A 15,138-nucleotide genomic window follows, 5' to 3' on the forward strand; every position below is an offset into this window, starting at 1 on the left:
CTTCAGCTATAATGATCAGATTAAGTATAACCACAGTTTACTCCTTTCTGAGCTGTTGGAGATAAACTCTTGTTATCTTGGGGCTAAACTAGACAGGAGGAGGAGGAAGGGCCACAACTCAGTGGGAGAGTATCTGGTTTGCATGCAGAGAGTCCCAGGTCCAGTCTCCAGCATGTCAAGGTACAGTTGGGTGAGTCTTCTTGTCTGAAACCATGGAGAGCTGCTGTCACTCAGGGCTCAGCCACACTCACCTTTTGCCCTGTACTTTCTAGGCACAGGTCTGTGCTTTAAAGCTCTGTGTCAAAGGGCTTTTTGTACTTGTTTCGCCCTGCTGCTTTGTCCAGGAAAACCGACTCTTTAATGCTGAAGCTACAGTCATGGCTTCCACTGTAATGAAAAGAGCAGAATGCAAAGAGCAGAGACAGAGTAACATCCTGATGCAAAACACACTGAAGGTGGAGGAAGCTCTTTGGGGGATTAGATAGTAGGCAGGGTAATGCCAATTTTTAAAATGGGGGGCAGGATCCAGGACTCCAAGAGAGTCAGTCAAATACCGATCCCAGAAAAATTGTTGTCAACATTTTTAAGCCAGGCACCAAGGAGGACAAGTCTTGCTGAAGAAGAATCAGATTTCTACAAAGAGAAGTCATGCCTCATCAGGCTCTTAGAATCTTGTGAGAATATCTGCAAATGGATAGATATGATCTCATGGATAGTGTATATTTTAGAACTCTCAAAAGATGTTTGATAAAGTCCCAAGAATACTTTGCAGTCTGAGCATATGAGCATGGGGCCTTCTTATGGATCAGTAACTGATTTGGGGGAAACATGCACAGTGTGTTAAAACTCATGACAGTTTTGACAATGCTAGGAAGTAAACAGTGCCGGGAAGAGTCTGCCATGGATCAGTATAAAGGGCAATGCTATTTAAGATGCATACGTGACCTGGAATCAGAACTGGACTACACCAGGTTATTCAGGACAGCGAAGCTCCAAACATATCAAAATAATAAATGAGTTAACTGAACAGCAGGTGAGGTTCAATAAATACAAAATGATGCAAATAGAGATTCCTGTGTCAAACACATTCACTAAATTACCACTGTCTGATCAAGCATATATATGAGTTGGAACCATAAGCCTCCCCTCTATGACACGAGTACAGACACTATTCCAGGCATTTACAGGGTAAGGAGGCCTGTGCACACATCTCATATGCAACTTGCCCCTCTGCTTGGAGCATGTGTTCCTTTACGCAGGGGAAGGGAAGAGGCCAGAGGGTGATATGGCAGGAGCACACCAGCCTCCAATTCCCTGAGTGGATCAATTGTGTGCCTGCATCTGTGCTAGGAAACAAGGCTGTTTTGCTGAATAACAGGGATAGAGAACCTCCAGATCTTGTTGGACTACAACTCTCATCATGCATGACCCTGGCCATTGGTTATGGGCCAAGACTCATGGAAGTCCAACAGCATCTGTTGGGCCACAGGTTTATCACCCCTGCTTTACAGAGTTACTTCTGCCCACTGACAAGTCACTGGCAGTGAATTGGACTGAACCTTATCCGAGTCGTTACAAACCGCTGGGGAGCCAGCAACATTTTGACAGGCTTTTTGTACTCAAGAAAGAGTTTCACTACTTTGCCAAAAAGCTAAGGTAATAGATTGACATGGTTTAAGCAGGTACACATAATGAGGTTCTTCTCTTTCCTCCATCAGAACAACCCCCCTATTGTAAACTGCTCAGTTGCTTTTTCGATTACTTGAAGATGATTTCAGAAAGCCCACAGCTTCTCCTCCCCCACTTGGCCTCAAAAACAAGCTCACATTTAAATGAACAAATCCATCCTGCAGAGATTAAAACGAACTTTAATATTTCACAGCCTGGTATTTACATCGCATCCGAAGCAGGTATAACATTGTCTGTTACAAAAAAACGTTTAGATAACAAAGTCAGCAGGTCATACAGTCACAGCATGGAGGCCAGGCCAGTGCCAAGTTGGACAGGTCAAGGCAGAGTTTTGAAGGTGCAGCTGTTTGCCCATTCTCTCCGGGAGCTCCTGACATCCATCTTGGTTGAGTTGGAGTCAGGTGTTCACTTTGGGTTATACTTAGCAAGGGTAAGCAATCATTCTCAGCCTCAGCCACCACCCTCCCCCAAGTCAAACCAATGAACCTTCATGATCAAGGTAGACATAATGAGACACAGACATGGAACATGTTTATGGATGCCAATTAGCTGGGAGCAGATCTCAACACTCCAATAGGAAAGATCAGCAATGACTTGTCTTTAAGAAACCCTAACCTTTCTGTTATATGCCTGTTGTTCTAATTTGCTATGAAAAATGCTAAGTAAGCTTTGAATAAGCATTTCCACTTTGGGGCTTAGATGTCCTGTGCATCCAGAAACAATGAGAGAACTTCACCAAAGCTATGTCGTTTCTCTCTGTCTATTGTCTTCTCCTACCCTTTCCTTGTCAAATCCCACTGAATTAAAGTGGATCCTCTCCTCCATTTATATCAGCAGAAGCAGCAATGGCATCATAAGCTGGGAAGTTTAACTTAGTTCTCATAATATTTTCTTGTGAGGAGGTATAAGAGCAATCAATTGGTCCCTGAGAGGGATCTGCACTCATTACAGTTGCCAAGTACAAGTCTTTATTTAATACTAAATGTAACTAAGCTCTCTCAGTTCTCTGAGTAAAATTTAAGACTGTAGCAGACACAACATAGCAAAGAGAAGAACACACCTTCCCCCCTCGCAATTTCTAATATTTGCAATAGAATTCTGACAACAACAGTAATTTGTGTGACTTTGAAGGAACAGAAGAGATGAGAGTATAAGCCTGATTAATTACTGAACAGGAGAGGAAAAGACCAAGAGAGAACATTTTGGGTGACTCATGAAAAAGAAAGAGACAGCATTATGAATACTTGTTCTCATCTCTTGTGCTTCCAACAAAGTGTAATGAACTTCTGTCTGTACTGTAGATTCTTCCATCCGTCCAGGTACAGAATCTGAAGCTGGTAACTGGGTAAATGTTGGAGCAACTGCATGGTCTTTCTTGGAGTTCCTCTAATTTCACAACACAAGATTATAATTTGGTTTCTTGTTTCCAGAACTCAAAGCCTGTCTTCTATGAAAGCGACAAAAACATGAATTGGGAAGATTTTGTAAAAACACGAATTTTATTTTGAATCGTGAACTTGACACCCACTCGACACCTTGATTCTCTTTAGTGATCGTCAGATCCAGCCTACAGACACAGGAGAATTCAAAGGAAGGAAAATTGCTTTCCCCTCCTTTGTAGTTATCAACAGATTCTATGCAACTCCAATATTTAATTGAGCACTAGGGGAAGAAATACGTTCTTCTCTTTTGCAGGTATATCCATGGTATGGAAGGAGAATGTGGAGCAGTTCTTGTAACTGCATTCAAGACCCATAATTGTAGACTTAGTAGCAGCTGATGGTTAAATACCTTAGAGGCTGCACTGAATCAGTGGTTGATGCAGTATTTTATCTTCAAAAACAAGGGAAATTTCCCAAGATCTCTGCCCAGACAGGTACGTCACCCCTTTCCTGTAATCCTTGGTGCTGTTCTTCCAGGGGGGAGCAAACTGCAGCACCACTCCCTTGGCAGGTGTACACAAGGAAGAACAATAAAGTGCCCATGAAAAATAGGCATCCTATACCACAGTTGCCTCCTATCCTGTGCCAATGAGGTCCTTCTGTTTCCAGGTCTTCAGAACATAGAAGGAATATCTTGCACCTGGAGAAAAGCCACGTTGTGCCATTTCTGCAGTGCCAGCCATGTCAACACAGATGCATATCAGATGAGAGCAGATCTTCTCAAATCTACCTTGTCACCTGGGAACAAAGGAAAATGCATTAGACAGATATCTGGTAATCTAAGGAATTATCTCTGATCCAGAACCTCCTGTGCATCCCAGTGCATACATAGAGCTCTTGCATGAATGGGCTTTCCTTGCAGGTGAAGTTGCCCTGCATTGAAAAAGATGCACTGAGAGTTTGCAGGAATAGAGAGGATAAGTCGACCATTCCTATTCAGCATTCAGAAGACGTCTAACAAGATTTTGCAGACCTGTTCCTCATAAGATAACCGATCCCCCAAACGTTTTTCTTTCATTTTGTGGGGAGAAGAAAACATTCCATAGGAGTGAGCTGACTGAAACATGTAATTTTCAGAAGTCAACAATTCTGGAAGCAAATGGAGGGGCAGGGAGGGAGGAGACAAGTCAAAATGTTTACGTAGGAAAATCATACCAAAGTTATTTAAGCAAGCATATGGTTGCATTCTGACATGAATTTCAGTCCACGAGGGAAGGTTGCGGTACATCAGAATTATTTGATGATGATTAAATTTGTGTACCGTCCTTCATCCATAGAAATACCAGATAAAATACCAGCATAAAAATACCAGATAAAACCACAAAATACATAACCATATTAATATGTTGCAATTTAAGAGAGCAACCTTGCCAGATCACTTCATAGGCCCATCTAGGTTAGCATCCTATTCTTACAGTGGCCTAGCAGATGCCCAATAGGAGCTCACAAGCAGGGCATGAGTGGAACAGCACTTGCTCCAGCTGCATTCCCCAGCAACTGGTTTTCAGAGGCACACCACCTACAACAGTACGCAGCCATCATGACTAGCAATCACAGACAGCCTTATCCTTCACAAACCTGTCTGCCTGCTTTGAAAGCTGGTGCAAAGTGGTAGCAAATTCCAAAGTTTGACTACACACTGTCCTGAATCTTCCAACACTGGATCATCCTGGGTTTTAGTAAGAGACGCTGACAGCCTCTCTCTATATTTTCTCCATTTCCCCATCTTACTTGTCTTTTCTCAAAATTAAAAAAACCCCAGACATTGTAACCTATTCTCTTAGGGAATTGCTCCATTCCCTGGATAATTTTGTTTGTCGCAACAATGTGTATAGCAGCATCTTGGCAGTGTTTATTTTCAATCCCTTTGCTATTTTCATGGCTGCCACACACAGGTTCAACATTTTCATAGAGATATTCACCAAGAACCTAATATTTCCTTTGTGATCAATCACAGCCAATTCAGGCCGTATGTGAAGTTAAGATTATTTGCCCCAACAGAGTACTGTGGTAGCAGCATGATTATGTGGTTGGAGAACTGGACTAGAGCCAGGAAGGTCCAAGTTCAAACTCTCTCTCAGTCACGAAGATCACTGGGTGACTTTGGACCAGTTACCATCTCTCAGCCTCATTTACCTCACAGGGTTGTTGTGATGAAGAAAGGAGGCGAGTACCATGTAGGGTGCCTGCAGCTTCTTGGAGGAAGGGCAGGAAAACAACTGAGTAAAAGGATTTTTAAAAAAGAAAAGCTAACCGTATTTATCGTCACATGAGCTTTTGTAGGCAAGTTCCCGTTTTGTTAGATGCATTAAATGCTCCATTGCAGGGGGTTGGGGTCCCTTCCAACTCTACAATTCTATGAAATCAGGGATGGGGAAACAAACATGACCCTCCAGACATCTCTAACTGGCCCTCAGGTCTCTCCAAGGCCATATACCTTGCTTAGGCCAGACCCCTCTGTGGGGTGGCCCTCTGCTATGACATCGTCATGTCCTTTTGACTGGCTGGAATATATCCTTTGACTGTGATCATGCCTCTTGCCTGCCTGGATGGAGAGATGTGGTGTGTGTGTGTGTGTGTGTGTGAGAGAGAGAGAGAGAGAGAGAGAGAGAGAGAGAGGGAGAGCGTGCGTGCTGGGACCTCTGGTTTCTGCGTTGCTGGAATGTAACCCACTGGATGTAAGAATCACCTCTTGGTCCACCCACTTTTTATTCTGGTCCTGCCAGCTCTGCCACTGTCTGCTAAGAGGTAGGTTCCAGTCTATGAAAACTTGGGCCACAATAACTTTGTTAACCTTTAAAGCGCCTCAGACTCTCAGTGGCTTATTATCTTTATGAAGGGGAATCAGTCACCAAATCCCAGAGATCAATGTAGGGATCAATAAAAAGCCAGCCCTGGAAAAATATCATTGACATTTGAAAGTGACAAGTTCAGCCCCGTAACAGCAGCCTGCAGAATCACTCTCAGCATTGGAAAGGCACAGAAATCCAACCTGATGCAATTGCGTCTCTTAAGGCAGGATCCTCCATCCACCAAATGAACATGATCCTATCGTGGGTTTGCAAATGGGTGCAAAATAGTCTACTCGTGTGCTTGTCTGCTTGGCCTCTGCTCCATACCCTCAAGCCATGCATTTTTTCTTGCATGCATATAGACAAAGAGGGGCAGTGAAAGACAGCCAAATCTTTCAAATCTAAAATGCCTACTGTGCACATAAGATTGAAGAGCAACAGCTAAGGATATTTGGGGGGAGTGGGGAAAGATTTATTTGGGGCAGGCCAAAATGGAATCTGTTCAAAAATGCATAACTTAACATGTTCATTCTTTCAAGTACCTCAAGGCTTCCAGTTCCAAGATTACCTTAAGTGACCCTTTTAGCAGCAGAGGTGCTAGGTATTATTATTATTATTATTATTATTATTATTATTATTATTAAGCATTCTTTAGCATTCATCCAACATAGCTACATTTACATGACTCTGCCTGCGGAGAAAACATAGAGTGTGTAAGCCTTTCAAAATAATTTAAAGCAAGTGTCTGCATTTTACAAGAGAAATCATTAAGAGAACCTCTGCGGAGGGGAGGGGGTAAAAGAGAAAGGTGTGCCCGGCATGCAGGCAATAATTTATATTAAGCCCAGAGCCTGCTTTTCTTTGCTGCCATGTGTCCTATGTGCACGGTAAATAGTCTAAACAAATTCTTAAACAGCAGCTTGAAAATTGTGTCTTGGCTTTGAGATGCTGGGTTATTCCAATGGCTGTGGATGATTTCATAGTCTTCAGATGTACCGAGCCCTATTTACCCATTACAATGTCCTTTCTTATGGATTTCACAGTAGGACTAGCGATTTCTGTCAAGGCAGCCATCAGAGCTGTGGATGCATTTGAAATTTTGCTATTTAAATTCTATCCCTGCCCTTGTGTGCATGCCAAACAAGAGACACATTTCAGCAGGAACAATTTAGCAAATCCATTGCAAAAATGGCAAGGAGATCAAACTGAGAGCATCAGAGAGAGAGAGAAGCTCAATTTGTACGCAGCAGAGACCCACAGCTAAGGGGGAAAGATATGCTTATTATTTAACTGCCCATCCAGTAATACCATAGCAGTTAGATCCCAGGCTTCAAAGTGGACAGAACAAACAGAGGCGGTTCGCTTTAATGCAGAGGCTGAGATGACCAGATTGAGAAAAGCAACTCGCGGTGCTCTTTGAAGGCACATAGAGATAAGGAAGGGCAAACCCTCATTCATTTCCCAGACAAAAGTCACAGGGTGCTTCCAGACAGTTGCTTAGTTTGCAAGCAGGTCACTGAGATACTGCAGACCAGACATTGGCATCGGAGGGTATTTTTTTAAAAAAAATGTTCATCAGCTATCCCCCAGAAAGGGCAAATCCAGATTAAATTAGACTTTGTATGGATGTTGCAAAAAAAAAAAAAACAACCGACAAAAAACAAAACAAAACAAAACACCAATCCCAAATAATCCTCAATCTGGTAGTACCCATGTTCTATGGTGGGGATACAGAGCCTGGGGCCCTTTGAATGTCGTTGGACTCCAGCTCCCAGCAGCCCCAGGAAACATTGCCAATGGTCAGGGATGATGGGAAGTGGAGTCCCACAACATCTGGAGCACCACAGGTTCCCCATCCCTGCTCTATGGTATCCAAATGCTTAGTGCAGACATATATTGCTTGTGTCTTTAAAGAAGTAATATGGGAAGCAGTTCTCCAGGAACTGCTGAAGGTGGCAGGAGTGTCAACAGGTTCAACTGAGCAGTGCCTTCGTGACGACTGGTTTCTTCTTTGTCACTGCAAATCACATTCAGCCCTAAGAGAATACATCACCTGTCCTCTTCTTCAGCCTACTCAGAACTTGCTGTTTTCCTGCCTCCCTGCAGTCTCATCATACTACACTTTGTTCCTTCTGTCCTGCTATTTCTGTGCAGCAGGCACATAAGCACCAAAGCCCTTCCTCTACACACACACACCTGGTTGCAAGAGCATGGGTTGCCCCACGCAATAAAGACTAGGGTTGGGTTAGGTTTCTGCAGTATGTCTCTGGAATGTGAAAGATGGATCAAGGCATTAGCACTATAGGAAGGAAAGTGCGTTGTTTCCTGTTGGAGGGGGGAAGCCAGAATGAGAGCCTGGCTGTGGGCCAAATGGGTTACTGCCAAGTGCTCCACATTCTGAGAGCACAAAGGGTGCGTGAATGATGTCAAGTTGTAACACTGCCAGGAAAAGTGGGGAGCAAGCAAAGGGGAAGCAGATAAAGAAAGGTTGGTGGTGCGAAGTTGCTGTGATTGATTACTCAGCAGCATTTTGATTCCTGAGCCAATGGAGGCTGCTCTGATACTTTCTCCCTCTCTTCTTCTTTTAAAAGCTCTTCAGTGTGAACATGCTATTTGCTGAGTAAAAGATAAGGAAGGAACAACAGGCTGCTATTTTGCAGGATAATTTTATGGGGTGTTTGCGTGGAAAGGAGATGGAAGCACGAAGCAAGCAAAGCCTGAAGAATAATTATGCTCCACTGTATGAACAATGATTACAAAATTATGCAACTGATTAACCATGACATACATGTAATTACTAATGAGTTTGATAAAATTTTAATTATACCTTGTTCTTCAGGGTATTCAGCAAGCCATGAAAATAATAATCATGTAGCTCTCTGTCACAGATGATTGCTCCAACTGGAGGAGCTGTGACAGGCTGGAAAGTCCTTGGCTGGAACGTGATGCAAAGCAGAGGGAAGTGGCTGCAACAAGCCAAGGCTGGCAGGCGTCTTACAGGCAAACCATCCTCCACTATTGTATTTCTTGGGATACTGGGAGGAGTTTCATCTACACACTTAACCGCTCTTGCATAAGATGCTGTTGCTAAACACCCATTAGAAGGGGAGACCTCAAAACCCATTTCCATCTACCGGCTCACGTTCGCTTTGACTCTGCAACTGATGACTCACTCTACTCATCCACTTCTTATTTTGTCACTCTGCACTTGAATGCTATGCAACATATATAAGATAAATCTGGAAAGAAACTTGTTTGAATGAAGTCATCTCCAACGGATAAAAATAAAAGGTTTTGAGTTTCTGGGAAAATGATATTTCACTCAGATGAAGTGAGAAGGTTCATTTTTAAAGAGCGCACTTCCCCCAATTCCCTCCTAAATTTTCCTTTCTACTGCTGTGTAAATTCTGATGAGAGTTGCACTTTCAAATCACTCCTAATAGCAAATAAAACCTGCCAACAGGACCACACAAAAATGGGGCCACATAGAAATAAGAGGGGGGGTATCAGTGTGTATTCAGGATCCCCCAAGGTTTGAAGAAGCACAAGAAGTACCGTTGTAAGTTTTTTTTGGGGGGGCAAGGATCCCCTAAATTCCTAGGCGCCAGATCCTCCCTATAATTCCTGGATTTAGTAAAAGGTGGAATTAATCAAGGTTTGATTAAACTGTGCCAAATACTGCTGGCATAGTCCAGCCTGGCATAGCTAGCTGAGTGTGGGTCATTGGTGGAACAAGGCTGATGATGGCCAAGTCTTAAACCTTACAAAAGATGGGCCATCAGGCAATTCAGTGCCAGACTGCAAGGGGAGGGGAGCTCCTCCACCTATGTGTCAGTGGGCAGAGACAAAAGGGATTGAAAAAGGTTTAGGATTTCAGTTTGGCCTGACATAAGCGAGCAGGAAGATCAGTTTGGAGTTTGCAAGCTGCAGAGAAAGTGGAGTCAGAGCACCACGTGGGCTGACAGGCAGGAAAAGGGACAGAGAGCACGGCTTTTTGCTATTTTGGATCCAAGACTGCTGCACCTATGGGAGAAGCAACAGACCCTCTTGGGGGCTTGCCTGGCATCTCTGGAATTTCACACCACTCAGATTGGGATGTGGTGTAACAGTACTAAGGGGGGGATTTAAAGGGTCAAACCCCCCCCCCCCAAACACCACAAGAACGACCGATCCTTCTTAGTAACCACAGAATGCTGAGCATTTGTTGGGGGTGGGGGTAGAATAGAAACTCAGGGGTGGGGGAGAATACAATAGAGTATCCTGGAAGATGGGCTGACTGGCTGGAACTTCACACTGCTGGAGCAATCCACACTACATTGTGTTCACATCCCACTTTTGAGTAATAAACAGAAAAATTCCCATTTTGAACAAAAATGGCTTTGTTCAGAATGTGTGTCCAAGCATTAGAAAAAGTAGTTCCAATTACATGCTTTGATTACATTTAAAATAAAAAAGGAAATATAAGGAACTAAACAACCCTGTAACTGAAGCAACAAAGGCACTCTAAAGTTTCTCAGAGTAGCTTCAGACTTGATAGACAAGGATCTCGGGTAGGTGTATGAAGAGACTTGTGGTTCCTGTCTCCATGTAATCTAATTTGATTTTTTTGTCGCATGAAACTGTATCGAGGTCTCTTAAAACGTGCTGCAGTGTAAGCTGTGGATCTCCACTGCCTTCCTGACATACAGCTGCTTCTTCTCTTCTTCCCTTCCCAAACCTCCTGCTGTTGCACTGGCCATGGCGATCCTTTTTTAGGTACAGTGGTACCCCGCAAGACGAACGCCTCGCAAGACGGAAAACCCGCTAGACGAAAGGGTTTTCCGTTTTGGAGGCGCTTCGCAAAATGAATTTCCCTATGGGCTTGCTTCGCAAGACGAAAGCCCATAGGGAAATCTCTGGGACAGCGGGGAAGCGCAGCGCATTTAGAAGCGCTCGGGGAAAGCAGCGCACTTCGCTGCTTTGCCCAGAGTGCTTTTAAATGCGGGCGGCTGGGAGGGAATCCCTTGGCCCCCCGCCGGACTTCCCGAAGCTCTTTTGAAGTCCAGCGGGGGGCCAAGGGATTCCCTCACCGCCGCCCGCATTTAGAAGCGCTCAGGGAAAGCAGCGCACTTCGCAGCTTTCCCCGAGTGCTTTTAAATGCGGGCGGCTGGGAGGGAATCCCTTGGCCCCCCGCTGGACTTCCCGAAGCTCTTTTGAAGTCCAGCGGGGGGCCAAGGGATTCCCTCACCGCCGCCCGCATTTAGAAGCGCTCGGGGAAAGCAGCGCACTTCGCAGCTTTCCCCGAGTGCTTTTAAATGCGGGCGGCTGGGAGGGAATCCCTTGGCCCCCCGCCGGACTTCCCGAATCTCTTTTGAAGTCCAGCGGGGGGCCAAGGGATTCCCTCACCGCCGCCCGCATTTAGAAGCGCTCGGGGAAAGCAGCGCACTTCGCAGCTTTCCCCGAGTGCTTTTAAATGCAGGCGGCTGGGAGGGAATCCCTTGGCCCCCCGCTGGACTTCCCGAAGCTCTTTTGAAGTCCAGCGGGGGGCCAAGGGATTCCCTCACCGCCGCCCGCATTTAGAAGCGCTCAGGGAAAGCAGCGCACTTCGCAGCTTTCCCCGAGTGCTTTTAAATGCGGGCGGCTGGGAGGGAATCCCTTGGCCCCCCGCTGGACTTCCCGAAGCTCTTTTGAAGTCCAGCGGGGGGCCAAGGGATTCCCTCACCGCCGCCTGCATTTAGAAGCGCTCGGGGAAAGCAGCGCACTTCGCAGCTTTCCCCGAGTGCTTTTAAATGCGGGCGGCTGGGAGGGAATCCCTTGGCCCCCCGCTGGACTTCCCGAAGCTCTTTTGAAGTCCAGCGGGGGGGCAAGGGATTCCCTCACCGCCGCCCGCATTTAGAAGCGCTCGGGGAAAGCAGCGCACTTCGCAGCTTTCCCCGGAGTGCTTTTAAATGCGGGCGGCTGGGAGGGAATCCCTTGGCCCCCCGCTGGACTTCCCGAAGCTCTTTTGAAGTCCAGCGGGGGGCCAAGGGATTCCCTCACCGCCGCCCGCATTTAGAAGCGCTCGGGGAAAGCAGCGCACTTCGCAGCTTTCCCCGGAGTGCTTTTAAATGCGGGCGGCTGGGAGGGAATCCCTTGGCCCCCCGCTGGACTTCCCGAAGCTCTTTTGAAGTCCAGCGGGGGGCCAAGGGATTCCCTCACCGCCGCCCGCGTTTAAAAGCACTCCGGGGAAAGCAGCGGGGGGTCCCGGGAAGGTTTTAAAATGCTGGGGGTCGGCAGCGCTTCGCTCCCGACCCCCAGCATTTTAAAACGCTGTTCCGAAGCGGGGGGGGGGCGGGAAGACCTGCCCCAGCCGCCCCACTTCAGAACGCTGTTCCGAAGCGGGGAGGGGGGGCGGGAAGACCTGCCCCAGCCGCCCCACTTCGGAACGCTGTTCCGAAGCGGGGGGCGGGAACACCTTCTGAAGGCGGGCAGGGGGCGAAAGTCTTTGTCCCCCTGCCTGCCTTCCCAGGGGCTTTTAAATCACCCCGGACAGCGGAGAAGTCCTCCGCTGTCCGGGGCGATTTTAAAATGCCGCCCGCCAGCATTTTAAGATCGCCCCAGACAGCGGAGAAGTCCTCCGCTGTCCCAGGGTTTTTTAAAATGCTGGGGGTGGGAAGAAAAGCCCTTGTCCCCCCCCCCAGCCTTCAGAAGAGGTCCGGGGACAGACTGTCCCCGGACCTGGTCTGAAGGCGGTTTCCCTAGGAACGCATTAATTGATTTTCAATGCATTCCTATGGGAAACCGTGCATCGCAAGACGAAAAAACCGCAAGACGAAGAGACTTGCGGAACGAATTAATTTCGTCTTGCGAGGCACCACTGTATATAGCAACTGCCTAACAAATACACAAAGACGTCAGATATCCATGGTCACTTATCTGAAATCACTTTGAACTGAGATCTTTATGACAGGTGGTCAGGAATGGACAAGATGCATTGTGGGGCTCTTGAACCATTATATGCCCTGAACATACTGTTGTTTATTTGGCCTACCAGATAGTATGAAATAGAGTCAACTATTTGAAATAGATTCAAAGCATCACAATTGTCATTCACAAAATCATGCGCTATGTGGATCTCATAAAAAGGATCACAACAATGCCCTCTTGGGGTGTGTGTGAGAGGGGGAGCATTATTTGACTTCTTGGATTAGGAATACCTTGGTGGTCTTTACTTTGTTTCCAGTACTGCAGCTCCATCCGGACAAATCTGGTAGCACTTTACACTCTTCTCCTTCTACACATGGTTGCATTTGGCACCACCACTTCTGAAGCACTATTGAGGCTAGGAAAAAATGAAAGGCACAGGACTTTAAAAGCAAAGCAAAGCAACGACACCAGGCTGGACACTACAGTTATTTACTCCTCAGGAGAAAGTGTATGCAGTCAGTGAAGTGGATCATCTCTTTGTGGCAGCAAAAGGCCCCAATATAAACAGAAACTGAAAGAAACGTTGACCATAATCTTAAATGTTAACAGGGTCAGCTCCAGAGTAGACCAATATGAACACTCAAGTCAATTCTCTTTAATTCATTCATTCATTCATGTTGCTGTTGCCGTTGTTATGATTATGAATTTCTATACCACTTAATATCCAAAAAATTCCAAGCAGTTTACAATCGAACATAAAGCATCAAACACAACATTGCAAAATATGATAATAAGACAATACTAACTTAGATCAAATGCAAGATGCACATTTAAGGCAGCATGGTTAGCAGGAAAACAAAATATCCTCTTAAACATTTATTTTTTTAAAGGCGCAGGAGCATCACTGCATCTTCACACATCCCAAGGATGGAGTGCTGGCTGGTACTACAATCGAACCAAGCAGCCCCAAAGCATATTTTATTAGTTGTTTCTCTACCCACTATAGGGGCCATCCACCATGCCAACCTGCAGTGCAACACTGGAATAATTTGAAGGCACAGGTCGTAAGAAAAGCTCATCTCATTATCAACCCAAGTTCTGCCACAAACATGACCAAAGTCAGAAGGATCATCAGGTAAATCATTCAGGGCCAGAGAGGAAGAAATGTAATGAAAGAGCAGCAGTGTTCCATTCAAAAGGGAGGTGTGGGGATTGAATGAGCTTGGCAGGAGGTGCACACCATGACAGAATTGGTGGGAAGAGTTGTCTTGGTGAATTAGGGCTTCCCTGGCTCCTGACAGTTTCAAAGACAAAATACATGTTAATGACAAATGTGCGAGAGCAAGAAACCTTGAGAGGCTAACTGAAACAGAGATGATGTACCTAATGGTGCCAGGGCCCTAATTTAAAATCAGAGTGAGGTCTGCTTCTCTCAAGTTCTTTCTGACCTTAGACATCGGGCTAAAGTCAAAGGTGGCATTGTAGGAGATCAAAACTGCAGAGCCTGATTTTGCTTGGCCTGTCATCTTATTCTCAACTCAGGACAACAGAAAGGCTAAGAAAAAAGAAATGGAAAGACTTGGAAGAAGGAAGAGACTGGCCCAGACATGCACAGGCAGCTGTGAACCTCAGGTTCACATTCTCCACTTTCTTCTCCCAGCACAGTCACTTTAGCTTCCAGTTTTAAACTAGTCAAAACCTTGCGTTACATCCCAGCTGGGAGAACACTGTTTAAATTCTGGTTTGTTAACAAACCTGGATCATAAGCCATGGTTTGCTACTGACTTGTTTAAACCAACCATAGTTAAGACTAGATTTGTTTCAAATATTTACACCCAGCCAAAATGTTTTGGTGGTTTCAGGAGGCCTTTGGGACAAAGGAGAACAACTTTCAGGATTGGTGTACTTAGTAAACTTATTAAACTTAGTAAACTTACAACTATACAAGGTGATCCAAGAACTTTTCATCCATTAAAAAAAAAAAAGTTAAGAGGAAATCAAAGCAGCTAGGATGCCCGGGTGCCACCATACATTTTCACAACAGGACAGGAATATCCATGGAAATGATGCATGGGAAACACATGGCCCTGCAGGTATTCTTGGATCCCTACCTCCCATCAGCTGCAGCCAGCATGATGAATGGTCAGGGATGATGGGAGTTGGAGTCTAACATCTGCCTTAAGTTCTCCATCCTTGGGTTAACATTACATTTGAAAGACTGCACTGGGTCCTGGAACTTGTCCAGAGTGAATAGCAGGTGCAATTTGGGTAAATACTTCTGTGAATGTTGATACAATTCTAGTTCACAGCCCAAGTACACAGGACTGATT

The 15,138-nt window shown here is 45.6% G+C and overlaps 1 protein-coding gene across 2 annotated transcripts in view; it reads right to left on the reverse strand.

Moving 5' to 3' along the window:
* Nucleotides 1–1,848: 1,848 nt before the first annotated feature.
* TAFA3 (TAFA chemokine like family member 3) overlaps nucleotides 1,849–15,138 on the reverse strand; it is a 101,638-nt gene continuing 88,348 nt past the window's right edge. For both annotated transcript variants that reach the window (XM_083509129.1, XM_083509130.1), the window contains exons 5-6: nucleotides 13,099–13,223; nucleotides 1,849–3,869 (exon numbers count right to left, since the gene is read on the reverse strand). In XM_083509129.1, the coding sequence (XP_083365255.1) occupies nucleotides 3,858–3,869; nucleotides 13,099–13,223 (137 nt within the window). In that variant the 3' untranslated portion in view covers nucleotides 1,849–3,857. The remainder of the gene's footprint in view (nucleotides 3,870–13,098; nucleotides 13,224–15,138) is intronic.

This window comes from Podarcis liolepis, assembly GCF_965112155.1.
Source record: "Podarcis liolepis genome assembly, chromosome: 6".
NCBI classification, from domain to species: domain Eukaryota; kingdom Metazoa; phylum Chordata; class Lepidosauria; order Squamata; family Lacertidae; genus Podarcis; species Podarcis liolepis.